This window comes from Dama dama, chromosome 6 (assembly GCF_033118175.1).
Source record: "Dama dama isolate Ldn47 chromosome 6, ASM3311817v1, whole genome shotgun sequence".
NCBI lineage: Eukaryota > Metazoa > Chordata > Mammalia > Artiodactyla > Cervidae > Dama > Dama dama.
This window is the reverse complement of record NC_083686.1, coordinates 42,906,186-42,932,334: the sequence shown is the minus strand read 5'-3', so window position 1 is coordinate 42,932,334 and position 26,149 is coordinate 42,906,186. Positions and strand designations below refer to the sequence as shown.

The following is a 26,149-nucleotide window of genomic DNA, read 5'->3' as shown; positions in this document are numbered from 1 at the left end:
TTCAGCCCTGCTTTGACTTTTTTTTCTGACAATGGTATGTAAAATTGACCTGAAAACTAGAGGCAGCCAGAGTTCATTGACAGCAGTAAAGCAGAAATAGTAATAAGGGAAATCGTAAAGGCACACTAGTCTGATGCAGTTTAGTAAGGGGAACAGAAGAGTTGGTATCTTTAAAAAACACAAAACACTTTTGTTTTGAAAACATTCCAAACTTACAGAAAAGTTACAGATAACTCTTATGTAGCCTGTGCCTGTCTTTAGCAGCTGTTACCTTTGCCACATTTGTTTTAGGATTCTTTTTATCTATGTATATACATTGTTTTTTTCTGGATCATTTGAAAGTGAGTTTTAGGCATCATGCCCCTTTATTCCTAAATACTTCAGTGTGTATTTCATAAGAATCAGGATATTTACTCATAATCATAGTGCAGTTTTGAAAATTGGTATTTTGGTGTAGTACATACTGTTAACCTGGAGATATTCAAGTTTTTGCCAGAGATATTGATAATGTCCTTAAGGGCATTTTTTCCCCCTGGTTCAAAATCCAGTCAGTCATCTATTACATGTTGTTTTTAATGTTTGCTTAATCTCTTTTAATCTTCCCTGTCTCCAGTTGTTTCATAACACTGAAGTTTTTCAGGCGGGTAGGCCATTATATTTTGAATATCCTTCAACTTGGATTTTTCTGATATTTCCTTATGATTAGATTCAGTTTATGCCATTTGTTGGCAGGACAAATCTAGAGGTCATATTGTGTGCTTCCCAGGGCATGACATCAGGAGTCACATGATGTCATTTTGTCCCATCATTGGTAATGTTAACTTCACAGTGGCAGCTGTTAGGTTCCTCCACTGTAAAGTTACTACTTTTATGGGAAGGTTTGTTGAGTCTAGATAAATATGCATTTCCTCATCAATCATCCTTGTCTAAGGTGTACTTGGTATTCTTAAAGTTGTCCTGAATTATCCAAAGTCTTTAAGACTACAGAGAAATAAAGTAAAATATAGGCTAAACATTGGTCACAAAGTTAGAAAGTGAAGTATATTTTAGAGTATTGATATGATTACATGACAAAATGGATTCTGTTTAGATTTTACTTTAAGCTTTTGGCAATAGTTATGCTTTTTTTCCCCTTAATACTTAAAGATAAGTATTTAGATAGTTAAAGGATAAACCTCTTAAACCAAGGCTGACAACATTATGACACATTTATTCATTTGAGCTTAGTTTGGGTGTTAAACTTCTCTAAATTGATTTTAGATATTTGAAAGGAACTTTTTTAAGCTACTGTTTATTAAAATGTAAAAAAAAAACCCCTCAAACCCACTGTGCTCTGTTATAATGGAATTATTTGTATTTTTCTGGAAAGTATGATTGTCCATGCTGATCATTTTTTTCAGAGTTCCCTAAATCAATAAGGTGTTTTTAAGTTCTAGGATTTTGTGGTTCCTTGAATTTTTAAAAATATTTGCATATTTAGTTAGGTGTTCATAGGGATATTTAACATATTATAAATTGACAATTGCCTTATCTTAAAGATAATTAAAAAATAATTTTATTTTAATTAATGGATAGGTTAAACCATCACTCGATGAAGCTTTTGTCATCCAAGAACAGAATGTTGCACTAAATTTCATTGGTTCAAGAGGGGCAAAGCCTGGTGTTACCAAAGAGAAAAGAATTAAATATGCCAAGGAAGTATTACAGAAAGAAATGCTCCCTCATGTTGGTGTCAGTGATTTTTGTGAGACAAAGAAAGCTTATTTCTTGGGGTAGGTCATATTTCATTGTTTTAAGTTCTTTGCTAAGATGCGGTTGAGATGAAGTTTTTCTTAAAGCTGAAAATGTCAAAATTGATGTTTTTAATATATGTTAAAAAAGAACGCCAAAACCATGTGCTTTCTCTTTCTCTTTTTCTAAAGGTACATGGTTCATAGGTTGCTGCTAGCAGCTTTGGGTAGAAGAGAATTAGATGACAGAGATCACTATGGAAACAAAAGATTGGACCTTGCTGGACCACTACTTGCATTCTTATTTAGAGGGTAAGAAATTATAGAATGATACTCTTAAAAGTAGATAAATTTCACTTTAGATTGGTTACGGCACATGGGGGTGCTAAAAAACTATCTTGGCTTGCATAATGGGTACATGTGAAGTTAGGTACGTTCTTTGCCACTTGTACAGTTTAGTTCTGCTTCATATCTGAGAATTTCAAGATTGTGGGGACATTTATCACTTGTGTACATTTTCTTTATTCCTCTCCACCATTGCAAAGCATTTGAGAAAGCTCAATTATTGATTGACTTTCTGGGTGCTGATATTGGAATTCTTATTAACTCTGCTTTGCAGTTTATAAAAACACAAAAACTAGAGAGGAAGCAGTGGTTGTGTCAGAATTAAGGTTATATGTGATTTTTATCTTATTCTTAATATGTTTTTATATTTTCTATAATGAACATATACTACTAATTGGAAAAACTTATTTGTAAAAATTAGGTAGACAGTTCAGCACAAAAATGATATTAGCAATGTTTTGTGCATGTTCTGTTATTTATTGTGTTGTATATTAGTGTTTTTCAACCTTGTTTTGTTACCACCCACTAAGGAACCCTCTTTCGACTATTTTTTCCCTTACTGCTTTACTTGTGTGTGTTTTTGTATTGTATGTACATCTGTGCTTTTCATATAAAAAAGAATACCCACCCCCCCATCTCAACCACTTTTCACTTCCTGTGGGTAACAGTGTCCTTGTTAAAGAATTCATATTACAGACCCTGACATGTTTAAAACATTTTATTGGGCAGAATGTTTAAGAATTTGCTTAAAGAAGTACGGATCTATGCCCAGAAGTTCATTGATCGTGGAAAAGATTTCAACTTGGAATTGGCAATTAAAACAAGGATTATATCTGATGGCCTAAAATATTCTTTGGCTACTGGAAACTGGGGTGATCAAAAGAAAGCTCATCAAGCCAGAGCTGGAGTATCTCAGGTAAGGATGTCAACTGTGACTACAGGTTTGGTAAGAAAGCATTATGAAACCAATAGAATCTTCATTTATTGAATGTAAATTGTTTTCCCTTTTTTTTTCTTGGTCAGATATAAAAGCACCTGGAGGCTTTTGAATTATGAAGGTGAAAATTTTCTTAAGTTAGCTGTTAGCATTACTAAGAGATTTTAAAGTTTTGACTCTCATCAAGATATCTAATAAATTCACATAGGTTCTTAGGAGGTAAAACAGTCTATGTTCTTGAAATTTTTGTCTTAAAAATTCCGTATTAGAAACTGATACCCAGGGAATGAATTAATTTGTGTAATGTAATACTTGTAACACTGATTTCTGTATGTTGCCCTGTTTTATGTACAGTGACTGCAGTAGGTACTCTCAGAATGATTAATAGGGGAAACATTTTACAAAAATGTCTCACCAGGTGTTTTTATTTATTTTTCGTAATTACTTTTCATATGAGATTTAAAACTTACCATGTACATGTTTAGCTTTATGGAAGGGATCTCCCCCTCATTTGCTTTTCTTTTTTTTTTTTTAAAACAAGCCTGCACCAGCATCACCTGAGTAATTTGGCATTCAGACACCAACTTTAACCTCCTGATTCCTGGAAGCCTAAATATCTTAAGAATTATGGAAGGATGCTCATAGCCCGGTTAAATTCCTAGTTTCTTTTAGTTTAGTAAGGATTTGTTGACTCTAGTTGGTGTTTGTGATGCTGGGTTCACAGGTTGATTCCAGCCCTCAAGGAGCTCACCATCTATTAGAGGAAACATTTGCCCTTGTATGTCTCACCATGCCTTGAGCTGAATTATGATAAATGCCATCCTGCCAGTTGAATTCAGTTCCTGGGTTTTAAGATGTGCCAAGAGCACTGTCACACATTGGATCTGCAAAAAATGAGTAAAACATGATCCCTGGTCTTCAGTAGCTTACAGTCTGTACTCACAGATGTAAACAGATACTACAGCCTGGTACAGGGAGTATTAAATGAGAGCTATGCACGCTTGCTCTGTGGGCGTGCTGGAGAAAGGCATATAGCACTGCCCGAGAGTGTGAACAGAAATGTTTTCTTTAGGAGGTGGCATGTGAGCTGGATTTTGAAGGTTAGTTGAGAAATAGCCCAAGCCTTGGAGGAGGGTAGAACCAATAGCTTATAGGAAAACTGGAGAAAATTTCTTTATATCCTGAAAAGAGGGACAGAGGGAGAAAAGGGCACATGTATGTGGGAGGAGCTAGATCATTCTAATGTTTTCAAATCAAAGTGGGAGAGTTAGAAAGGTGGGATTGGAGAAGGGAGCTTGGGAACACCTCGTAGAGGGGCATTCATTTTTGCTTTTAAGGTAGCTTCACAGTAAATGTCATTGTGGATAAAAGATTTGAGAAGGGCATAGTTGGTGGCAGAAAGATTGTTGCAACAGGCTGGGTGAGAAATGGTTAGAGCCTGCAGTAGAACAGTTCTATGGAGGTAGAGAGTGGTGTCAGATTTGAGAAATACAGGAAGTGTGGAAAGCTGTGTGATTGGCTGAATGATGGAAAACTCCGTAGAACAGAGAGAAGAGAACAGTTCTTCCTGGAGGCGGTCAGATGTCTTCTGTAGAAGTGGTAGAGTTTCCCCAAGCAGAGCAGAATGGGGAGTGCATCCCATGCCGTGGCAGTTGCGTGTCAGAGTTGTGGAGGTGAGGAGGGTTTGGCAGTGTGGGTGGAGGACAGGAGTTCTGAAGACTGTGGGAGGGGAAGGTTGTCTGGGACTCCCTTGAAAAGAGCTTCAGTGTCATGCTCCTCTAGCTGGTGGCGAACTGTCTAATATTTTTTAATTTGGTGAGTGATGTGAACTTACCTGTATCTGTGCTTTAATAATTCTGGTAACTGAGCAGAGTAAATTGGAGAGGACATTGCAGGGACTTAGGAGCTGATGATGGTAGTACAGGTAAGAGGTGAGGAGCTGGTTTTTTGCTGTGACATTGGGAATGGACAGTTTAGCTTTTTGGGGAAGTTGGGAAATAGAGTTGACAGGATATGTTTATTAATGTATGAAAGGAGGAAGTCAGAGACAAAGATGTCATGAGATTTCTAGGTTGGGAGATAAAGGGAACCATGATAGGAGATTTAGGAAGAGGAAAGAGGATGGATTGTTGTAGGTGTGGGGAAAGAGGTGATGTGTTACTAGGTACACTGAGATGGTGTTGATTGCTTTATATCTCTCTAAATATTACCGTACTTACACAAGTCTTACCTTGCTTAGTGTTCTGTAAATATTGAATCTCTGTGTTGGGTTCAGAGGCCTCAACCTGGAAAAAGTTCTGGGACAGGTAAGTGATGTTCGCTATGGTCAAAGGAATGAGAGTTGGTAGCATATAGCACTTAGTGCCTGATGTTTGCTAAGTACTGTTCTAGGTACGGGGATACAACGGAGAACAAAACAAGTTAAAAAAACCCCACTAACATCCAAATGTTTGGAGATAGGCCATAACACATTTATGTGGCATGTTAGAACTGTATGTCATATATTTGCCATCCTTGCTGTAAGGATCAGTTAAGTTAAAAGAGTGAACAGAATTATCCAGGGCACATTGGAGAAAGGAAGGATGGAAATAGTTGGACACTGAGTGGATTATATGTGAAAATATGACTTTGCCTCATTTTAGCATTTGCCAAAAATGTGATAGTGTGAGTAACAGAAATGCCCAAGCTCTGTAAAGATTTGTTATTGTTTTCTAGGTATTAAATCGCCTGACTTTTGCATCTACTCTTTCTCACCTGCGTCGTTTAAATTCTCCCATTGGTAGAGATGGCAAGCTAGCAAAACCCAGACAATTGCATAATACATTATGGGGAATGGTGTGTCCTGCTGAGACCCCAGAGGTAATACATTAGAATTTATGTTCAAGACAAAAAGTACAAGAATTATCGTGTAGAGTATAATTACTTTTATAAGTACTTTTTAATTTTATTTAATTATCTAAGTGTAGTATAGAACTAAGATATTATAATTATGTTTTTAGGAAATAAGAATATATTCTGAAATCAAATTGGAGGGGAAGTGTGGAAAAGAATTTTGAAAGGCATGTTAAATCAGTATGAGTAATATGTACTTTATTTATTCCAAGGGTCATGCTGTAGGACTTGTGAAGAATTTAGCCCTGATGGCTTATATTTCAGTTGGATCTCAACCTTCTCCAATTCTGGAATTTTTAGAAGAATGGAGTATGGAAAATTTAGAAGAAATTTCTCCTGCAGCTATTGCTGAGTTTGTATAGATGCAGTTAAAAAAAAAACTTGTTAATTTTTGGTTATAGCTTATTACAGAGTTACTAAGTACAAAATACTTTTGGTTTTCTATTTTAGTGCAACCAAGATTTTTGTTAATGGCTGTTGGGTTGGAATACATAAAGATCCCGAACAGCTTATGAACACACTACGGAAGTTGCGGCGTCAGATGGACATCATTGTGTCTGAAGTAAGAATCTTTAATTATTTAAGAGGATGTGATCTCTGGGATTTCTGAACAAGGTATAAGGCTAAGTGAAAGTTATCTTTGCATTGATACCTTTCTTGAACTGGTGTCCTTTGAATTTTAAAGTACACTCTAAAAAGTCTAGATGATGTTTTGAGCTAGATTTAATAATAAGGTATTGCTTGCTTTAATGCCTTAGATATATACATCTAAAGTTTTGACATGTAATTTATTATTATATTTTGGAATTCAGATTACATTTTAAAGTATATTCTTTTGAGACTCTTTTTGTGAAGCTGACAGTGCTTTTAAAAAGGGAATGATCATCTCTGATAACCTCCTTTGTTGGAATCCAGAGATTGATTCTTGAAATGTGGTACCCCTCTAATTAGATTCTTTTATGTTTAGGTGGATGTTGACGTGCTCTGGGTATAGGATTTTTTTTTTAAATCATCAAAATACCAAATGAACTTTATTCCTCCCCAAAATATGGCTTTTACTTTCAGTGTAGTACGTTGAGGTCTGGACTCAGGCTTTTTTTGATTTCCCCAAATCTGCACCTTTGGGTCTTGCTGGGTGAAAGTGGATTTGAAGAGAAGCTAACACACTTAAGCTGGCCACCTGTCTATCTAGCATAGCAGAGAATCAGGTTAGGCTGCTCCAAGTCTTCCTCTAGCAGGCAGACTCTGGGTGTTGAGCCTTCGGGTATTCAGAGCTTGAAGTCAGGAGCAGCTTGCTTCACTTGGGGGCAGTGGGCAGAGATAAGAGAAAGCCCAAGAACTGGCATTGTCTTTTTTATGATTGAGAATTTCGTTAATGCCGTTTGTTTCTGCTGAGGTTTGCTGCTGTGTTCTCTAGGATAAAATTAAGTTCTTCCTGCTGTTTAGGCCTCTTTACCTTTCCACGGGCCCTTTCCCTCAACCTGGAATGCTGTGCTCCCTGTCACCCATGCCTCCTCAGAAACGGGTAATAGGGCGAAGGGGGTTTTTACTTTTTTTTAGATAAATCTCACTAATTCTGCAAAACTCACTAGTATTAACTCTTGTCTTCTTCAGGATACTTTACCTGAGCCCCCAGTTTGATTTAGATCAGAGGTTGGCAAACATTTTCTTTAAAGGACCACATATTAAATATTTCAGTCTTCGTTTGCCTTAAGTGTCTGTTGTGTATTCAGCTCTGCTGTTGTAGTGAAAAGCAGCCATAGCCAGTACACAAATCAGTATGACTCTATTTTTTTAAAAATAGATGGCAGGTAAGGGCAGGTTTGGTCTGTTGGGCTCTTCACTGAGCCCCTGATTTAGACCTATCTCTGTGACTATATATAGCATATTTTCCTTGAATGAATCTGACAGAATGCGTATACCAGATAGTAGCTATTGATTTATTTAGACTGCTTCTCTCACTATACTGTTAACTTCTCAGAGGCAAGGAATGTGTCTTAATATGACTTTGTATTTTCAGCTCTGAGTGTGGTGCCTGGTATGTAGTGTCTGACAGTGAGTGTTTGTTGAAACTATAAATGGGCCCTGTGTCCTTGAGCTGGGCTGTTTAATCTCCTGTTGGAGAATGTTGTTGGGAGCCTCTTAGTAGGAGAATTGTATATATTTTTTAGGAGTCTAGTACTTTTTCTTTTTCTTTTCCTTTATGTTTTCTGATAACCAGAGGTTCTCATCTTATCCATTTCTGACTTTACCTTTGTGTTGGACCTGTTAGGCTTTCCTGTCTGTAGTCTCTCGAGAACACCTGTTTCCTTTGGAATACAAGATTTTGTTTGGCCTTTGAGGAGACACAGCTCAGTTATGTCTTTCTGTTAAGACAAAAGAGCTATTTTCTGTTATTGTAATATAATATTTTATATTCTATTAGGAATTCTCTAAGGATTCAAGGAAAGCATTTGAGAATGCTGTTCATGGTGTTTTTGCTCACACACAGTTTCATCTCAGATTTTTTCTAAGGATGGGAAGTGGGTCTAAGAATGTGGGACATTTTCTTTTTCTTGGCTTTTGACTCTTTACACTTTGGGAGAACTTAGTGTTTTTTGATTAAGCTTTAATGATTTACTGTTGTTTTAAAACTGAATAATCCAAACTTTTTCTTTAAATAAACCCAATCTTTTTTTTTCCATGGCTATGTCACATGGCTTGTGGGGTCTTAGTTCCCCCACCAGGTTTTGAACCTGGGCCCCAGCAGTGAAAGCGCAGACCAACAGGGAATTCCCTACCCAATCTTTTCTTTAAGAAAAGTATCCAGTTGTGATTTCGCTTTTTGAAAGTACTTTTATGTAGAAATACCTGTCTATTTTTCCATTTCCCAGCTCATTAGCAATTCATTTTTTAGTTGACTTTTAAGATTATATATTAGATCTAGAATATTCAATGGAAATCTTTATTTGTTTACTTCTTGATATTGGCACTTCAAATTCTGTAGTGCTTTTAATATTATGTTCTTTATTGTAAATTTTTCCAAAATATTTTTGATATTTTCCAGGAATATATTTTCTGGCACTATCCAGTAGAAATACAATGTAAGTTACATAGACAATTAAATTTTTCTAGTAGTCATGTTAAAAAAATTAAAGGAAAGAAAAAGGGTATTTCCTGGTGGTCCAGCTACATGCTTTCACTGCAGAGGGTGTGAGTTCATCTCCTGGTCGGGGAGCTAAGATCCCACGACCACATTGTGTGGCAGAAAAAAAGAAAAGAAAAAAGAAATAGACGAAAATAAATGTGTTTTGTTTAGCTTAATACATCAAAAATAGTACAAATTCAACATATAATCCTTGGAAAATTATTAGTGATAAATTTTATCATTGAAATTCAGTAAGTAGTTTATACTCACAGCATATCTCCTTTTAGAATGGCCACATTTCAAGTGCTTAATAGTGACCTGTGGCTAGTGACTGCTGTATTAGGCATCTAGATTGTAAACCATTTGCTGATAGACTAGCATGAGCAGTCAGGCTTACAACTGGGAAAGCTTGATTGAATCAGTGACACAGGGCTAGATATTGAAAGGTTACACAGTGAAGTATATGTAATTATCAGAGACAAAAATAAGAAATTGTCGCATATTAGTGTTTTGATATCCAAAATACATTTTCTTCATATTTTATTTTGCATGACATTACTACTAGATGTTGTTCAGCTCTATAATTATCAAGGCTAATTTTAAATTATACCTAGGTTTTTAGGATACTGAACAATGATCAACTAAGATCTGTTAGTTTTATCTGATAATTTATTAATGTTATTTTATCTCAGCCTTAATGATACAGAGAAAATGTAAGTTCATGAGACTATTTTGTCTTCTTATGTATAGGTTTCTATGATCAGAGATATTCGAGAGAGGGAGATTCGGATCTATACAGATGCAGGCCGTATTTGTAGACCACTTCTAATTGTGGAAAAACAAAAGCTGCTTTTGAAGAAGAGACACATTGATCAATTGAAAGAGAGAGAATATAATAATTACAGGTAAGAACATGCAGTTAGGAAAAAAAATGAGATATAATTAACATGACATAAAACATTTTAAAGTGCATCATTGAGTGGTTTTTAGTATAATCACAAGATTGTACAACCATTGCCACTATAATTCCAGAATATTTTCTTTGACCCAAAAAACAAAAAAAAGAAACTCTGTACTCATAAGCTATTACATTTGTTGTTCTTAATTTTTCTTAAGTAAGAGACTTGGGGTTTCCCTGGTGGCTCAGATGGTAAAGAATCTGCCTGTAATTCAGGAGACCAGGTTCAGTCCTGGGTTGGGAAGATACCCTGGAGAAGGGAATGGCTACCCACTGCAGTATTCTTGCCTGGAGAATTCCATGGACAGAGGAGTCTGGCGGGCTACAGTCAAGGGGTTGTTATCAGTTGCCTACAACTGAGTGACTTAACACTTTCTTTCAAGAGACTTGTATGGTCTTATTTAAGAATAAAAGTCTTTGTGACATGGTAAAGTCTATCTCTACTAATAAAAAATGACCCACATAGGACTCTGAGCTTCCACTGCTCGGAGGGGGCTCGGGTTTGATCCCTGGTCAGGGACCTGGAATCCCACATGCCATGTGGTGTGGCCAAAGAAAAAGAAATAATCTATGTGATGAAGTAATATATAACATATGAACAAAATAATAAATTTAATAAGAATCTTTTACAATTTATTATTAGTGATATATGAATGTATATAGTTTTGTTGTAAAAAAAAATTTCAAAAAATAGGTATAATAAAATGTATAAAAGCCTCCAGTTCACACCTTCCTTTTCGAAAGTAAGTTCTGTTACCAATTCGGGCATATATTCTTCCAGACCTTATTCTTTGTTTTCATATACTCCCCCTCTAGCCGCACAAATAGGTTCTTTAGATCAGAGCAGATAAAAACAAACTAATAGTACTTACAGAGCCATACTTTATGTGTATTTTTCAGTAACTTTTTTTTTTTCCCACTGTTAACAATAATATACGTATTTTAGGACTCTTCCTATATGAGTACATACAGATACAGGAATACTCTTTATTAAGTAGGGAGCCTAGTTAACTAAGATAGTTGAGGAGGTAAGGAAATTAAATGAATTGTTCTTTTTTAGTTGGCAGGATCTTGTGGCCAGTGGGGTGGTAGAATATATTGATACTCTTGAAGAAGAAACAGTGATGCTTGCAATGACCCCAGATGATTTACAGGAGAAAGAAGTAGCTTATTGTTCCACATATACACACTGTGAAATTCATCCATCAATGATTCTTGGTGTCTGTGCCTCTATTATTCCTTTTCCTGATCATAACCAGGTTGGTACCAGTTTTTAACTATGCTTTGTGAGGAATTGGGGTGGAAGTAGAATAAAAATTAGAAATCAGTCTATAGTTTTTTTCTGAAAGAAAAGCCTTGTAGTGTAAAGGCTATGGATTACAGCATTTAATATGCTTATTCTTATGTTTGACTCTTAAGAGCCGTAATTGCCTTATTCCAGAAAAAGTAGAAACTTTACCAACCATATTTCTGATTTATGAAGTACCCTGTAGAGTCTATTTATTTATTTAGAAGTAAATAAATTTTCATTGATTCTACTTTTCATTTCTACTTTTAGTCCCCTAGAAACACATACCAGTCTGCTATGGGTAAGCAGGCTATGGGGGTTTATATCACCAACTTTCATGTTCGTATGGATACGTTGGCCCATGTTCTGTATTATCCTCAAAAACCACTTGTGACTACACGGTCTATGGAATATCTGCGATTTAGAGAGCTGCCAGCAGGTATGTTCAGTTTTGCTCTACATTTTGTAAGATCCTGCCCTGGTTAAGGCATTTTTGTGGGTGCTTTGAAGGATTAATAAAATGCATATGACACAGTCTCTGTTCTCATAGAATTTACAATGTGGCAGGAAAATATGAGCACAATTAAATAAAAAGGTAAATGTGTGGAAAGTGTTACAATGGAGATATAGATTCCTTTGGGAGCACAGAGTGAAAGAAATGATTGATTCTTATGGGAGTCTAGTGCCAATTTCATGGGGGAGGTAGCATTTTCACCTAGAGTAAAGTTGATGAAAGGGTAATTGAATTTGAGAGGTGGTTTGAGCTAGGGCCTGGATGCATGAAGGCAGCTGTCAGTACTTAGGTCAGTTTAGTATGGCTGGAATGGAAATGCATGGGAGTGATACTTGATCTCATGAGATGGAGACAGCGGGTTGAATTTTATTTTGAGAATGAAAATGTCTAGCCTTTTTGAACAAGGAAGTAATACAATTGGAAGTTTATTTTGAATGTCATTCTGGCTACCACCTAAAAGAGTCAGATATGGTATTAAGTAGGGAGATAACTTAGAGGTTCTTGCAGTGGTCTAAGTGAGAATTGGTACAGTTCTTACTAAGAAGTGAAAAAGTATAAGGGGTTGAAACACCTGTTGGAATACATTTGATAGGACTTGATCACTGATTGAATGTGAAATTATGAAGAGAGGGAAGAAAGGAATTGGAAATATTTTTGGTGTTCTTGGCTTGGGTGATCTGGCAGAGAGAGAGACTCTTAATAATATTGGGAGCATGTTAGGAGAAAGAAGAGGCTTTGTTTTTAAAATTACTTTTTATTGGAGTATAGTTGGTGTACAGTATTGTGTTAAATTCTGCTCTACAGCACAGTAAGGCAATTATACGTACATCCACTCTCTTTAGGTTGAAAGAAGAGGTTTTAGAGGTAAGATAACAAGTTCAGTTTTTGACATGTTGGTTTTGAGTTGCCGCCACAAATCTCAGGAATGATCTTCCAACAGTGAGTTGCAAATATAGTTAGAAGAAATGTCAAATCAAGAGCTGTGAAGTTTTTGTTATGTTAATGATAATTATAGATGATTGTGAAATTGCTCAGGGAAAATTCAGAGTGAGAATAAAGTCAGAGACAGCCAGAACTTTGGGAAAAGAAATCAGGAAAAGAGATTTGAGATGGATCTGATAAGGAGAAAACCCTGGAATTTCCAGGAAGAGATTTCAGAACAACAGTCTCTTGAAATAGTGCAGAGAAATCTGAAGGGTATAAGAGAGTTGAATATAAAGGAGACAGCATGGTTCTTCTGCACAGTTGTCGTCTTACCATATTATTAGCAGAATTTTGGCTTTGACTGTGGATAACATTATTTAGTAAAGTGTACCTTGTAAATAACGGCTTTAAATCATTTACTGTAATATGGGATCTAGCATTTTGATAGCAGATTCTCACAGCTTAGAATGATTTATTTTCAGAGTCCTCCACAAGGGGTTACTCTTGTCTAGAAAAAGAAACTAGAAAAACAAAATCTGTTACTTTGTCTACAGTGTGCCGGTATCTTTGGTCTGTGTTTGCAGTGCGGTATTTTCTTCCACATTTAGATGATACTTTCTTTATGGCTAGAGAAGAAAAGAAATACTGGCGAAGGATTGAATTTGAAATAGAATGTTCCTTTGGCACTGATATGAAGTGGTGAGGGCATGGCTGGTAGGGACCACGTGCCTTTCAGTTTTGTTACTGCTTCATGCCTTAATCTTGTTAGCTGTTTAAAAACTTTATTTTGAGATAATTTAAAGCTTTCAGAAGAGTTGCAAGACTGTCAAAAAGAACTCGTGTATACTGTCCATCCAGACCTCAGGTTCACATTTTACCACACTTGCAGTATTCTTTCCGTTTCTTTTTCTTCCTAAACCATTTGCAAGTAACTTGCAGGCATGGAAGCCCCATCACTCTAGTTTTTCAGTATATATTTTCTAAAAACAAAGACATGCTTCACAGTACATCTGTCACCATCAGGGGGTCAACACTAATCCCCATCTAATCAGCAGTCCCCCAGTTCAGATTTTGCCAGTGGTCCTTATAGTGTCCTTTATGGGCCTGGGGTCTGATCCAGGATTCTGCCTGTCTCTTTAGTCTGAAGCAGTTCTTTGGTCTTTCCTTGTCTCTTAGGACCGTCACATTTGTGAAGAGTCCAGTCAAGTTACTTTATACATTGTCTCTCAATTTCAGTTTGACTGTTGTTTCCTGTGGTTTATATTCAGATATGAATTCTTGGCAGGGCTAACAGAAGTGGTGCTTCAGTCTCAGGGCATCGTGTCAGGAGGCATATGCTGTGTCTATGTCCCATTGTTAGTGATTCTAATTTTATCATGTAATTAAGATAGTGACTGTCAGGCTTCTCCACATTTTATTAATTATGAGTATTGTGTACTTGCCCAGTTCGATTCAGTCACTCAGTCATGTCTGACTCTGCGACCCCATGGACTGTAGCACGCCAGGCTTCCCTGTCCATCATGAACTCCTGGAGCTTGCTCAAACCCATGTCCATCGAGTTGGTGACGCTATCCAACCATCTCATCCTCTGTCGTCCCCTTCTCCTCCTGCCTTCAATTTTTCCCAGCATCAGGGTCTTTTCCAGTGAGTCAGTTCTTCGCATCAGGTGGCCCAAATATTGGGGTTTCAGCTTCAGCATCAGTCCTTCCAATGAATATTCAGGACTGATCTCCTTTAGGATGGACTGGTTGGATCTCCTTGCAGTCCAAGGGATTCTCAAGAGTCTTCTCCAGCACCACAGTTCAGAAGCATCAGTTCTTTAGTGCTCAACTTTCTTTATGGTCCAACTCTCACATCCATACATGACTATTGGAAAAACCATAGCTTTGACTAGACAGACCTCTGTTGGCAAAGTAATGTCTTTGCTTTTTAATATGCTGTCTAGGTTGGTTATAGCTTTTCTTCCAAGGAGCAAGTGCCTTTTAATTTCACGACTGCAGTCACCATCTGCAGTGATTTTGGAGTCCAAAAAAAAAAAAAAAACCCAAGGTCTGTCACTGTTTCCATTGTTTCCCCATCTATTTGCCATGAAGTGATGGGACCGGTTGCCATGATCTTAGTTTTCTGAATGTTGAGTTTTAAGCCAACTTTTTCACTCTCTCTTTCACTTTCATCAAGAGGCTCGTTAGTTTCTTTTCGCTTTCTGCCATAAGGGTGGTGTCATCTGCATATCTGAGGTTATTGATATTTCTTCCAGCAATCTTATATTAAATAAGTAGTAAGTCTCTGTTAGAAGATACTTTGAAAGGATGTAAATATCCCATTTCTTATCTCACTTCCGGCCATTAGTTTACTGTGTAAGTGTTGCCAAATGGTGATCTTCTAATTTTATCATTCTTTCCTTTTTGATGCTGAAATTGTCCCAGATTTTCCAGTGAGAGCATCTTCAAGATGACTCCGTTAGGTCCTCATCATTCTTTAAGCACTTCCTTACCTTTTGTCTCATCTTGTGCTTTTCTTCCCCTAAACTTGGACTTGGCCATTTCTTCTTTCAGTGAAGGATAGTGTGTGGAAACCAAAATCTGGGTGCTGGGCTTAGTCCTTGGTATTAGAATGTCATCATTTCTAGGTCCTCTCAGCTGCCAGAGCTAGGAAAATATGTGTATGCATATACCTCTCTCACTTCTAACTATTTTTATATCTATATATACTAAAGAACTGTGAGTTTATACCGTATCTCCCAGTACAGCACTGTAGTGTTTATTTTAGAACTCCATTCTCTGACAGAAACCTGGCTCCCATTGTCCCCACTATGTTGAGTTATTTGCTACATCTGTTGATGTAACCAATCTCCTGACCCTCCTGGCTAAACACTTAGCTCTGTCCCTGCCTAATACGGCAGCTGCATTGACCAAATTCTGATCTCTAAGGGGAAGGGGCAGACTGGGTTATCTTAAGTGATCTTTTGATTAGTATCATTCCTATTTCTATATGGTACTGTTACCTTGGATGGCGTCTTCTAGGAGCAAAGATGCTTGTGACAGAAGTTCACCTTAATTTAAAGTGGGTCAGGGTACTTAGAGATTCCTTAGTGCTGAGCTGAGGTTTGAAGTGGGTGGGGACGGAGTCACTGAAAGGGTTTGAGCCTGACTGACAGATGAATTGTAATCCTAGGTTTCACATGTTGATAGTCTTTGAGATAGCAGATAATATTTTAAAAATTACTGGTATTTTTTGAGCAGTTTGTGAAATACCGTCCAAAGTACTTTACACATATTATTTCTAAGCATCATAAAAGCTTTGTGATGTTTTTTCACCTACAAACTGCCTCAAAGCTTTTGTGATGATTAAATGGTTACATCCACTTAAAACTCATGGCTTTGTGCCTAGCACTTAATAAGGGAGAAATAAATGTTAGCTGATTAGTAATAGTGGTGGTTATATCCTCTTTGTTTTACAAATGTGGAGACAGGATCAGAAAGGTTATTTGCCCAAAGTTGTACAACTTATTTTGTAAACCCAGAATGCAGACTCTGGCTTTTTTTTTTTTAAGACCAGAAATAGGTCTTTCCCCCATTTTCCTTTTTTGTTCTCTTTTCTCTTCACTACACTGTGTTTTGATTTGGGGCGTTTAAGCTAAGAAGAAAGGATTAGAAGTAAAATTCAGAAGTTTACTGTTTTTAGCTAAATTTAGCTGATCTTTCAGACTTGCCTGCATACCTTGGATGAAGGTTGTAGGATGGAGGGGGTTGCTTCCTGGGGTGTAGTGGGTGTAGCGTGTGTGGGCTGTCGGGTTGTCACAGCAGAGAAGGAAGGCCCTGCAAGGGCCAAGACCGTTTAGCAACTACCGGCTGTGTCACCTGGGCAGGAGGGAGGGCCGTAGGGAGCACGTATGTCGTGAGGATGTGCCAGGGACGTCCTGCCCATTCCATGGGTCATAAATGTCACGTAAGTCCCGCTTCTGGCTTCCGTAGCAGTAGGAGCACATCACGTCTCCCAGGACCCTGGGATTTCTGCAAGTTGTCGTCTATCTTCAGACCCCCCTACCTTGAGGATCCTGCATCTTTATGTGCTTTCTCTGCGTTATACAGCTTGACCATGTTGATGGACACTTACGTTGCTTCCATACCTTAGCTATTACAAATACTGCAGTTGTGAACATTGGGGTGCATGTATCTTTTTGAAGTCGCGTTTTCATCTTTTCTGGATGTATGCCCAGGAGTGGAATTGCTGGATTATGTGGTAACTCTTGTTTTTGTTTTTTCTTTAGTTTGCTAATATCTTGTTGAGGATTTTGTGTCTGCATTCATACTGTGTTTTGTGTCTGTGTTCATACAGGCAGACTGGCCTGTAATTTTCTTTTTGTGGTATCTTTCTCTGGTTTTGATATCAGGGTCATGATGGTCTCATAGAAGGAGTTTAGCAGTGTTCTGTCCTCTGCAACTATTTGGAATAGTTTCAGGAGGATAGGTCTTAATTCTTCTCTAAGTGTTTGATAGACTTCACCTCTGTAGCCATCTGGTCCTACTCTTTTGTTTGTTGGAAATTTTTAAATCACAGCTTCAATTTTAGTACTTGTGATTCATCTGTTTATATTTTCTAGTTCTCCCTGGTTCAGTCTTTTTCTAAGAATTTGTCCATTTCTTCTCGGTGGTTCGTTTTATTGGTGTATAGTCACTTGCACTAATCTCTTCTGACTCCTTGTATTTATGTGGTATCAGTTGTAGCTCGTCTGTTTTCATATCTAATTTTTGATTTGTGCCCTCACCCTTTTTTTCTTGATGAGTGTGGCTAAAGGTTTATCAGTTTTGTTTGTCAGTACTTGATATTTTAAGTCTTAAGTTCTCATCAGAAGTAGTTTTGGCAGTAGCAACTAAGTGAAATGGAGGTAGAAAGATGCTACCCCTTTTCTTTGTAGTGTAGGGAGAGGCTCTAGGCGCAGAGCAGGCTGCGGAGAGAGGAGCAGGGCGGCGCCGGGTCAGACTTGTCAGGAGACTTGGACTCGACTCTGTTGCCTATTAACTTTGACATCATGGATAAGCTTTATTTTGTTAGATCTTTCTAATAATGCAAATAATAATACTTGCCTTGTTTACGGCACAGGGTTGTGGTGAGAATCATGAAACCTCTTTGGGGGAGGGACTTTATAAATATGCGGTTACATGTATATAATCACTGACTAGAAAGTCATTGGGAGTGACTACTATTAGGATTTGCTTATATTAGACATTTAACCATCAGAGTAGTTTTCTCACAGATTGCTTTTTCCAGGAGGAGTAGACTTTGACAGTTACCATGGTGAAAATATTTGTAGTAAATATAGTTAAATAAGATAGATTTAAAAGAAAGAGGTGAGTTTTCTTTGTTTCTCATGTGATGCTTTAATGTTTGCTATTGAATATACTACAGGTATCAACTCAATTGTAGCCATTGCATCATACACTGGATATAATCAAGAAGACTCTGTTATCATGAATCGTTCAGCTGTAGACCGAGGCTTTTTCAGGTCAGCTATTTATAACAGTTTCCAAAATACAGATATAGTGGAAATACTAATATTTTAATTTTTTAAAGAAAATTTTTAAAAACAGGTGTGGGAACGTCCCTGGGGGTCCAGGGTGCCTCCAGTGCAGGGGGCATGGTTCCCCTGGTTGGGGAACTAAGGTCCCACGTATCATGTGGTCCAGCCAGAAAGAAAAAAAGGTATGACTTGTGTGTGTCCAAAGTTTTTGGTGGTTTTGAATGTCAGGCGAGAAGAAATTTTGATCTGACAGCAGGGAAATTTTTTTGTTAAGATAGGTAATCTTGTCTCCATTCATAAAACTTTGTGTATACCTGTCAGACACAGGTGTTGTATGGTTGCCTGTATGGAGGTTAAAGTGGTGAAATCAGTGTCCTGCTCCAGAAAGTGGGAGGCTCGACTGAAGGTCCTGAGCAGCTAAAGACGTTGCTGCTTGTATCAGTATTTTCAGGCACTAATATTTTAGTGCCACCCCCCCCCCCCCCACCTTTTTTTGTAAGCCAATAAATATTTGCATTTAGATAATACAGAAGTATCTAAAGAAGGAATAAAGATAAACCTAAGAGTTTTAGGGCCCTTAAATTAACTACTGTTAAAATTATAGTATGCTTTCTTTTTCAGCCTTATTTTCTGTTATTCAGTTTATTGTCAAACATTAATCACAAATCCATGGCATGTGAAAATTGGTTAAAAAACTGAGAATTTAGAAGAGAGGATAGATTTTTTTCTGTATAGTTGTCAGAGGATATTAGACCAGAGGTGGACATTATAGCTTAATATCATAAATTTCTCACTAGAAATACTGGGGCAGATCCTGGGTGACCATCTATGAGGGTTGTTACGGAAGGGATTCTTATTTTAGGTCAAGGGTTGGACTTAGTTTTCCTATTCTCACAGTTCAAGCTGTGTTAAGGATCAAATGTTACATGGGTGACCTGTGTAATAGCTCTTAGGACTTAAGTTTGACCCTTCATACAGTTAACTCCTGTCTTAGATTCATAGTTTAATTGCTATGGTTAAAATTACCAGATATCAACTAAGTAAAAATTATTGGTATGTTCTCAGTTGTTGTATTAAAGGAAAATAAAGTTCACTTTAGAACCATGCATTTTTAGGTCTGTTTTCTATCGATCATACAAAGAACAGGAATCTAAAAAAGGCTTTGATCAAGAAGAAGTTTTTGAGAAGCCTACACGTGAAACTTGCCAGGGTAAGTGATACTGACAGTGAAATTATGGAATTCAAAGTTAACTCCTGATTAGTTTTTCTGGGTTTTGTCTTCTCACCCTCCTTTTTGCAGTGTGGGAGTATGTTTGCTTGTCATTCTTAGAGCTTATGTTTAAGGAAATAGATATATTTGCCAGAAGTCTTTACATCTGGAGTGGGCTTGCTATAGTTCTTCTATTCTGCTAGGTCCTGCATTGAGGAAGGGATTTAGGAAAGTAGAGAGGCCATGTAATTGCATGGGACACACCCAGCCTCATTCTCACTTGTACCATGCCCTTTCCCTTAGTTTATGTATTTGCACGGGAACTTCCTCCCCTCTTCACATTCTGATGTGACTATAGTGTTTGTCTGGCCACAGTATATGTATATATTTAGCAGATAAATAATGAGAGAATGTCTACAGCTTTGTTTCTTCTGAAAACCTCACATTTATTTTCTAGTTACTATTTTTACAGACATTTATAAGCTGTATACAGCTTTTGGGATGGATGGGATGTTCCCAGGGAATATCTGCTACAGTTTTGGCCTCTAATAGTATTGCATGAAGTAAATTGTTGTTGTATTCCCGTTTCCTGTGGGTGCTTCTATGTAGTAGTGAACTGATTTTCCATGGAGTTAAGGTTACAGTTTAGATTCAAGTTTTCTGTGGGAGATTTTGTATAGAGGACATAGATAACTCTTTCTCATGTAATATAGGGAGCAAAAGATGGCAACACATTTATTCAAAGTCACTTAGCAAATGGAGAATCGTGATTTTCCAGTACTCAGTCCAATGCTTTTTTTTAAAGTTCAGAATCGTTTATAATGTTTGGAATAAGGGCATGTTATAGTAACATGTGTTAGACATTCCTATGAACTTCTCTCTGGTTAAAACTGATGTATATATTTGCTTTTTAATGTTTTTGAGAGAGGGATTATGTGACATTTTAAATACTTTTCTTTATGGTATTACATTTCAGAAAATTCTCTTTCTTCTCAGGTATGAGACATGCTATTTATGACAAGCTGGATGATGATGGTTTGATAGCTCCTGGAGTCCGTGTCTCAGGAGATGACGTTATTATAGGCAAAACAGTCACCTTGCCTGAAAATGAAGATGAATTGGAGGGCACTAACAGACGCTATACAAAGAGAGACTGCAGCACTTTCCTCAGGACCAGTGAGACGGGCATCGTGGATCAGGTCATGGTAACGCTCAACCAAGAAGGATACAAGTTTTGTAAAATAAGGGTAAGTGTAGCTTTGTCATATAGTTGTTTATAGAAAGTAAACCAGAATGACCTAACTAACTTATTTTTATGTGAATTCAGGTACGCTCTGTTAGAATTCCACAGATTGGAGACAAATTTGCTAGTCGACATGGTCAAAAGGGTACTTGTGGTATTCAGTATAGACAGGAGGTAGGTATCTTTCATCACCTCTGACTCACAGTTTTATTGATCATTTTATTAAAATGTGCTTTAACTTAAGAGTCCAGAGGCAGTTAAAGGCTTTACTTTTAATTGTAGTGATGAACAAGTAGGTGAATATCTATGTTGAGGGCTTCCCAGGCACTAGTGGTAAAGGACCCGCTTGCCAGTGCAGGAGACATAGGAGCTGCAGGTTCGATCCCGGATTAGGAAGATCCCCTGGAGGAGGGCGTGGCAACCCACTTTAGTATTCTTGCTTGGAGAGTCCCATGGACAGAGGCGCCTGGCAGGCTATAGTCCATAGAGTTGCAGAGTCAGACATGACTGAAGCAATTTAGCATGCATACTATGTTGAACAGAGTTTAGGACATAGAAAAATTCAGATGAAGGGGAGTTGGTTCTAGTTCTGTAGCTAAGAGATTTAAGTTTTTAAAGTGTCTTTTAAAAAATTCCTTTATAGGATATGCCTTTCACCTGTGAAGGTATCACCCCCGATATCATCATAAATCCCCATGCCATCCCCTCTCGTATGACCATTGGTCACTTGATTGAATGTCTTCAAGGGAAGGTAAGAGATTTTCTTTACAGATATAGGTCTCAAATTGATGTTTCTTCCAAAGTGTTAGGTGATTTCTCTCTTTCTGAGCCAGGGGACTGTGGAAAAAGCCAGTGTGACACTTACTTTCCTGCTTTTAAATTGGTTTGATTATGTCTGTCTTTCTTTTTGCAAAAATTTGCAAAGTTACGACTAAAAATTTACTATATACAGTCTTTGAATGTATGGTTATTCTTTTGATTGGTTCTTCCTTATAAGTGATGGTTAGTTCATTGTGACCCTAATGGTTTTATAGCTGTGATATTAGCTATGCATGTGTCTTTCAGTGGAGGTTTTCTATTTTTAAGGATCTTATTAAGGTGGAGTAGCTACAGCTTAACACATGGATGGCTTGGTTTTAAGGATTAAAATGTCATCTTCCTTGAGTCATAGGAAGTATTGAGAGTCACATTCTTTTTGTATGTGGTCTCACAGAGAGCTTCCTAATTGAAGGCTTAATAGGTAGTTTGTTCCATTTTATGTAACATGCTAATAAAATGCACCTTATGATGTTACAGCTTTCTATAACATAGATATTTAAGTTAATTTGTAATCTTACGTTCAAAATCTTCCCTTTTTTTTTTGCATTCTTGCACAATTTTAATTCAGTTCTTGGAACACCAAAGTAGGTGAGTCAGTGACAGTGTTAATAGGACATATTCAAAGATATCCAGAAGCCAGGAGTAGAAGTGAGCTGGAATGCTCCTTATCATGGTGACCTCAATTCCATGACCCCAATCTTCCCTTTCTTAGAAAGGTTTTTTTTTTAACCTGACTATATTTGTATTAACATAGACTTCTAAAGAGAGACAGAAGGAAGCAACCAAACATTACTTTTCTTTTTAAAGGTATCAGCTAACAAGGGTGAAATTGGTGATGCCACTCCATTCAATGATGCTGTTAATGTGCAGAAGATTTCTAATCTTTTATCTGATTATGGCTACCATCTCAGAGGAAATGAGGTATGTTTGCTTTTACATTGGTAATTTGTTAAGTATACTCTTTTTTTGCACATGTGTTATTTCATTCTTAAAAAAATAAATCCTTCATTGAAGTATACCACATACTTCAAATATATACATAAACCATAAATGTTCAGGTTGATAAATTTTCACAAAGTGAAAGGTGTGACTGGCACCCAGATCTTGAAAAGAAAATGATCAGAATCCTTTTCTGCCTGATGCTCTCTTGTGTCCCCTTCCAGTCACTACCTTCATACCCCAACCCCAAGGTAATTACTCCTTTTATAGCATAGATTATTTTAGTCTGTTTTAATTTGTATAGAAATGGAATGTATAGTATATGTACATATATTCTTTGAACTTGTTTAATAATTTTAAGTCTGTACTTCAAAATCTGCTTGTTTCAGGTTTTATACAATGGATTCACTGGTCGAAAAATCACATCACAGATTTTTATTGGCCCTACTTATTACCAGCGTTTGAAGCATATGGTGGATGATAAGATTCATTCTCGTGCTCGGGGTCCTATTCAGATTCTTAATAGACAGCCGATGGAGGGTAGATCTCGGTAAGAGAGCTGCATCATTGATCTTATATAAAAGAATCGTTCTCCTATTTCTTGATTACAGGATCCCAAAAGGGTTTTGTGTGGGAGCTGGTATCTTTTGATATTTATCATGTTAGAAATTAAAACCGAGAAAGGTTTAAAATATTTATGGTTTAAAAAATAATAGTAACAAATCATTATACATTAACATGAATAACATTTTAAGTGAAAAATATTTTCCAGATAAATATAGTGATAAGTGACATTGGTTTATCTTTTTGCAAATCTTCTTAATGAACTGGTTCATGAGAAGATAGCTAGATTCTTGATTCTTGTGTTTGCTTCTGCATTTAATCCATTGCAGGATTTTATTTTTTATAATTAACTATGTGACCTCACACAGACTTATGGTTGGAAGGGAAGAATATTTTAGTAATTTTCAGGTGATTATGGATTTTTTTTGATGCTGCACTAGAGTGACAAGTTATACTTTCTGAAAGGTTAGTTGTGATGTAGAATCTGGAACCACTTAAGTGAATCTTTTATATTGAAATCCATTGACCTGTCTTGTACTTTGATTGTATCTTTTATACTTACATAGTTTCATAGTCTCGTAATTGGTTATTTGGAAAATATTTTCATTGAGTTGTGTAGATTTTTACATGTTGTCACATTTCATTATACCAAAAAAAATTTCACATTTGTGAATATCACCACCATGTCATCAGAAAGTTTTTAAGTGTTGGGAAGTTATCAAGCTCAGAGTGTTGGATAGAGGTTTTCTTTTTCTAAATTCTCCTTTTTGATTGAAAACTCAATTTTTAATAATTTACAACAAATATTTAAAATTGTTTTCCTTGAGTGAAAAAAATGTCTGCCAAATATCTTAAGGCTGAATTAACATAGTTGGTGCTAATGTTGGCAGATTAACATAATTGGTGTCAGCTGTTTTTTCAAGTATAAAACATATTCCGTGATAAAAGTGACCAGTTCAGAATTGTGCAAGCACTTTACTTCAAGACCACCATCTTTAGTATACACCTAAAGTGCCTTATGAGAACTCATTTTATCAGAGTTAAAACTAGGTACTCAGGGGTCAAAGTTGAATAAAACTAATCATTTTTTTTCACTGCTTCATTAATGACACTCTTTATATAAAACTGGTTTTCTCACCTTCAGATACACTGGAGAATGTGATTGCTAGTCAAGGACGGTTCTGCCCACCTGAGGGGTTCAGGTGCCAGCGGTTGTGCTGTTACTTTTGCAACTGTCAGTGCAAGTGTCAATACAGTGAAAGAAGCAAATGTGTCATTAGTGTTATTGTAAAAGCAGAGTTCACCCTCCAGAGTCCACAGACCACACTCTCAGAACTCCTGCTTTAAAAGAGGAGGGATGGGGTGGGGAGGGAGGTGGGAGGGGGGATCGGGATGGGGAACACATGGAAATCCATGGCTGATTCATGTCAGTGTGTGGCAAAAACCATTACAATATTGTAAAGTAATTTGCCTCCAACTAATAAAAATAATTGGAAAAAAAATAAAATAAAATTTTTAAAAAAGGAAAAAAAAAATAAAAGGAAAGTTATAAAAGCAATCACAGTATTTCCTTAATATTATTAAATATCTAGTGTTCAGATTTCCTTGACAGTTGCATAGTTTTTAAAAAAACGTTTGTTGGTTTCAATTAGGATACAAATAAGGTCCATGCTTTGCAGTTGATTGATACATCTCAAGTTTTTTTCCTTAATCTATGGGTTACCCTTCGACTTTTTTTCCTTGCACTTTATTTGTTGGATTGTTTGTCATGGAGGGTTTCTCACAGACTGGATTTTTTGAATTGTGGGATCTTAGTTCTCCAACCAGAGGTTGAACCTGGGCGCCAGCAATGAAAGCGCCAAGTCCTAACCACTGGACTGCCAGGGAATTCCCTCTCACAGTCTGGATTTTTGTTGATTGCATTCCTGGGCTATGTGTGCCTATTTCTTGTAAATAGCTAATTGGATCTAGAGCCTTGATGAGTTGAAGGGTTTGTGTTCTTTAATAGTAATACTTAAAAGGCAGTATTCAAAATTGTACACTTTCCATGTCTGGTTGTTTCTCTTTTGTGACTTTAGTAGCTATTAATGATCATTAATGTTCATTACCTAAAACCTTTAATTAAATAGGGACTGCAGACTGATGAGATTCTAATTTTATCATTCCTTCATTTATCAGCTGAAACACTTTCATAGAGAGAAATTTTGTTTCATCATCTGGTTACCTGCTGACATAGTTCATATAGTAAAAGACATGATAAATGCTTGATTCTTTCCTTTTATTTACCAGTTTTCAAAATGATGAGTAGGTTACTTAGAATCCTATAAAGCTGACCAAGTGTTTTGTTTTTGGTAATATCATTATCTTTTATATAGAAGAACATTAAGGAAGTCATCACCATCTACTTGCCTGGCCAGCAGAACAATGCATTTCATTTCACTTACTAAGCTGGGGAAACCTGTAACTGATTCACCTGTTCTTTCCATTACTTGTGCCAATGTGCATTTATTGTTTCAGGTTTGATTGCTTGGGAGTCTCATTCATGGAGAAGCTACTTTATTTAGATTAACTTTTATTATTAAATTTTTAGCATACAGATGAATTTGAATAAGTTAAATGATAATCTTACAAGATTTTATTCTGTATGTCATTGTATTTTATTTGAAAAAGTATATGCTATACTTAAGAAACTAATGTGTTTACTCTGTTTGGGGACCTTCTAATGCACATCAAATAGTTGGTAGACTTCTTAGCCTCCTAACCATGTTGACAGAATACAAGAGTAGAAAAATTGGAGTCTAGTTCTCATTCTTTACTAATGTTACTTTTTATACTTGCCATTAGTCAAAGTGGTACTGATAATAGAAAATCAGTACAAAATAGCCTGTTGTTTTTTCCCATAATAGTGATGGTGGCCTGCGTTTTGGAGAAATGGAACGAGACTGTCAGATTGCCCATGGAGCAGCTCAGTTTTTAAGGGAAAGATTGTTTGAGGCATCAGATCCGTATCAGGTTCATGTTTGCAATCTTTGTGGAATAATGGCAATTGCTAACACCAGGACCCATACATATGAATGCAGGGGCTGCCGAAATAAAACCCAGGTATGTACAGACATTCCTGTCAGTTATTATCTATTC

The 26,149-nt window shown here is 36.8% G+C and overlaps 1 protein-coding gene across 1 annotated transcript in view; it reads left to right on the top strand.

Annotated features, from left to right (window-relative positions):
- The window catches only part of POLR2B (RNA polymerase II subunit B), a 43,395-nt gene that overhangs the window by 16,497 nt on the left and 749 nt on the right, over positions 1 to 26,149 (top strand). Inside the window, exons 8-24 of the mRNA XM_061145876.1 lie at positions 1,576 to 1,772; positions 1,923 to 2,042; positions 2,805 to 2,991; positions 5,728 to 5,871; positions 6,117 to 6,256; positions 6,355 to 6,466; positions 9,782 to 9,936; positions 11,050 to 11,248; positions 11,548 to 11,716; positions 18,125 to 18,221; positions 19,352 to 19,446; positions 20,443 to 20,693; positions 20,774 to 20,863; positions 21,333 to 21,440; positions 22,316 to 22,429; positions 22,837 to 22,997; positions 25,918 to 26,113. Of these exons, the coding sequence (XP_061001859.1) occupies positions 1,576 to 1,772; positions 1,923 to 2,042; positions 2,805 to 2,991; positions 5,728 to 5,871; positions 6,117 to 6,256; positions 6,355 to 6,466; positions 9,782 to 9,936; positions 11,050 to 11,248; positions 11,548 to 11,716; positions 18,125 to 18,221; positions 19,352 to 19,446; positions 20,443 to 20,693; positions 20,774 to 20,863; positions 21,333 to 21,440; positions 22,316 to 22,429; positions 22,837 to 22,997; positions 25,918 to 26,113 (2,535 nt within the window). The remainder of the gene's footprint in view (positions 1 to 1,575; positions 1,773 to 1,922; positions 2,043 to 2,804; positions 2,992 to 5,727; positions 5,872 to 6,116; positions 6,257 to 6,354; positions 6,467 to 9,781; positions 9,937 to 11,049; positions 11,249 to 11,547; positions 11,717 to 18,124; positions 18,222 to 19,351; positions 19,447 to 20,442; positions 20,694 to 20,773; positions 20,864 to 21,332; positions 21,441 to 22,315; positions 22,430 to 22,836; positions 22,998 to 25,917; positions 26,114 to 26,149) is intronic.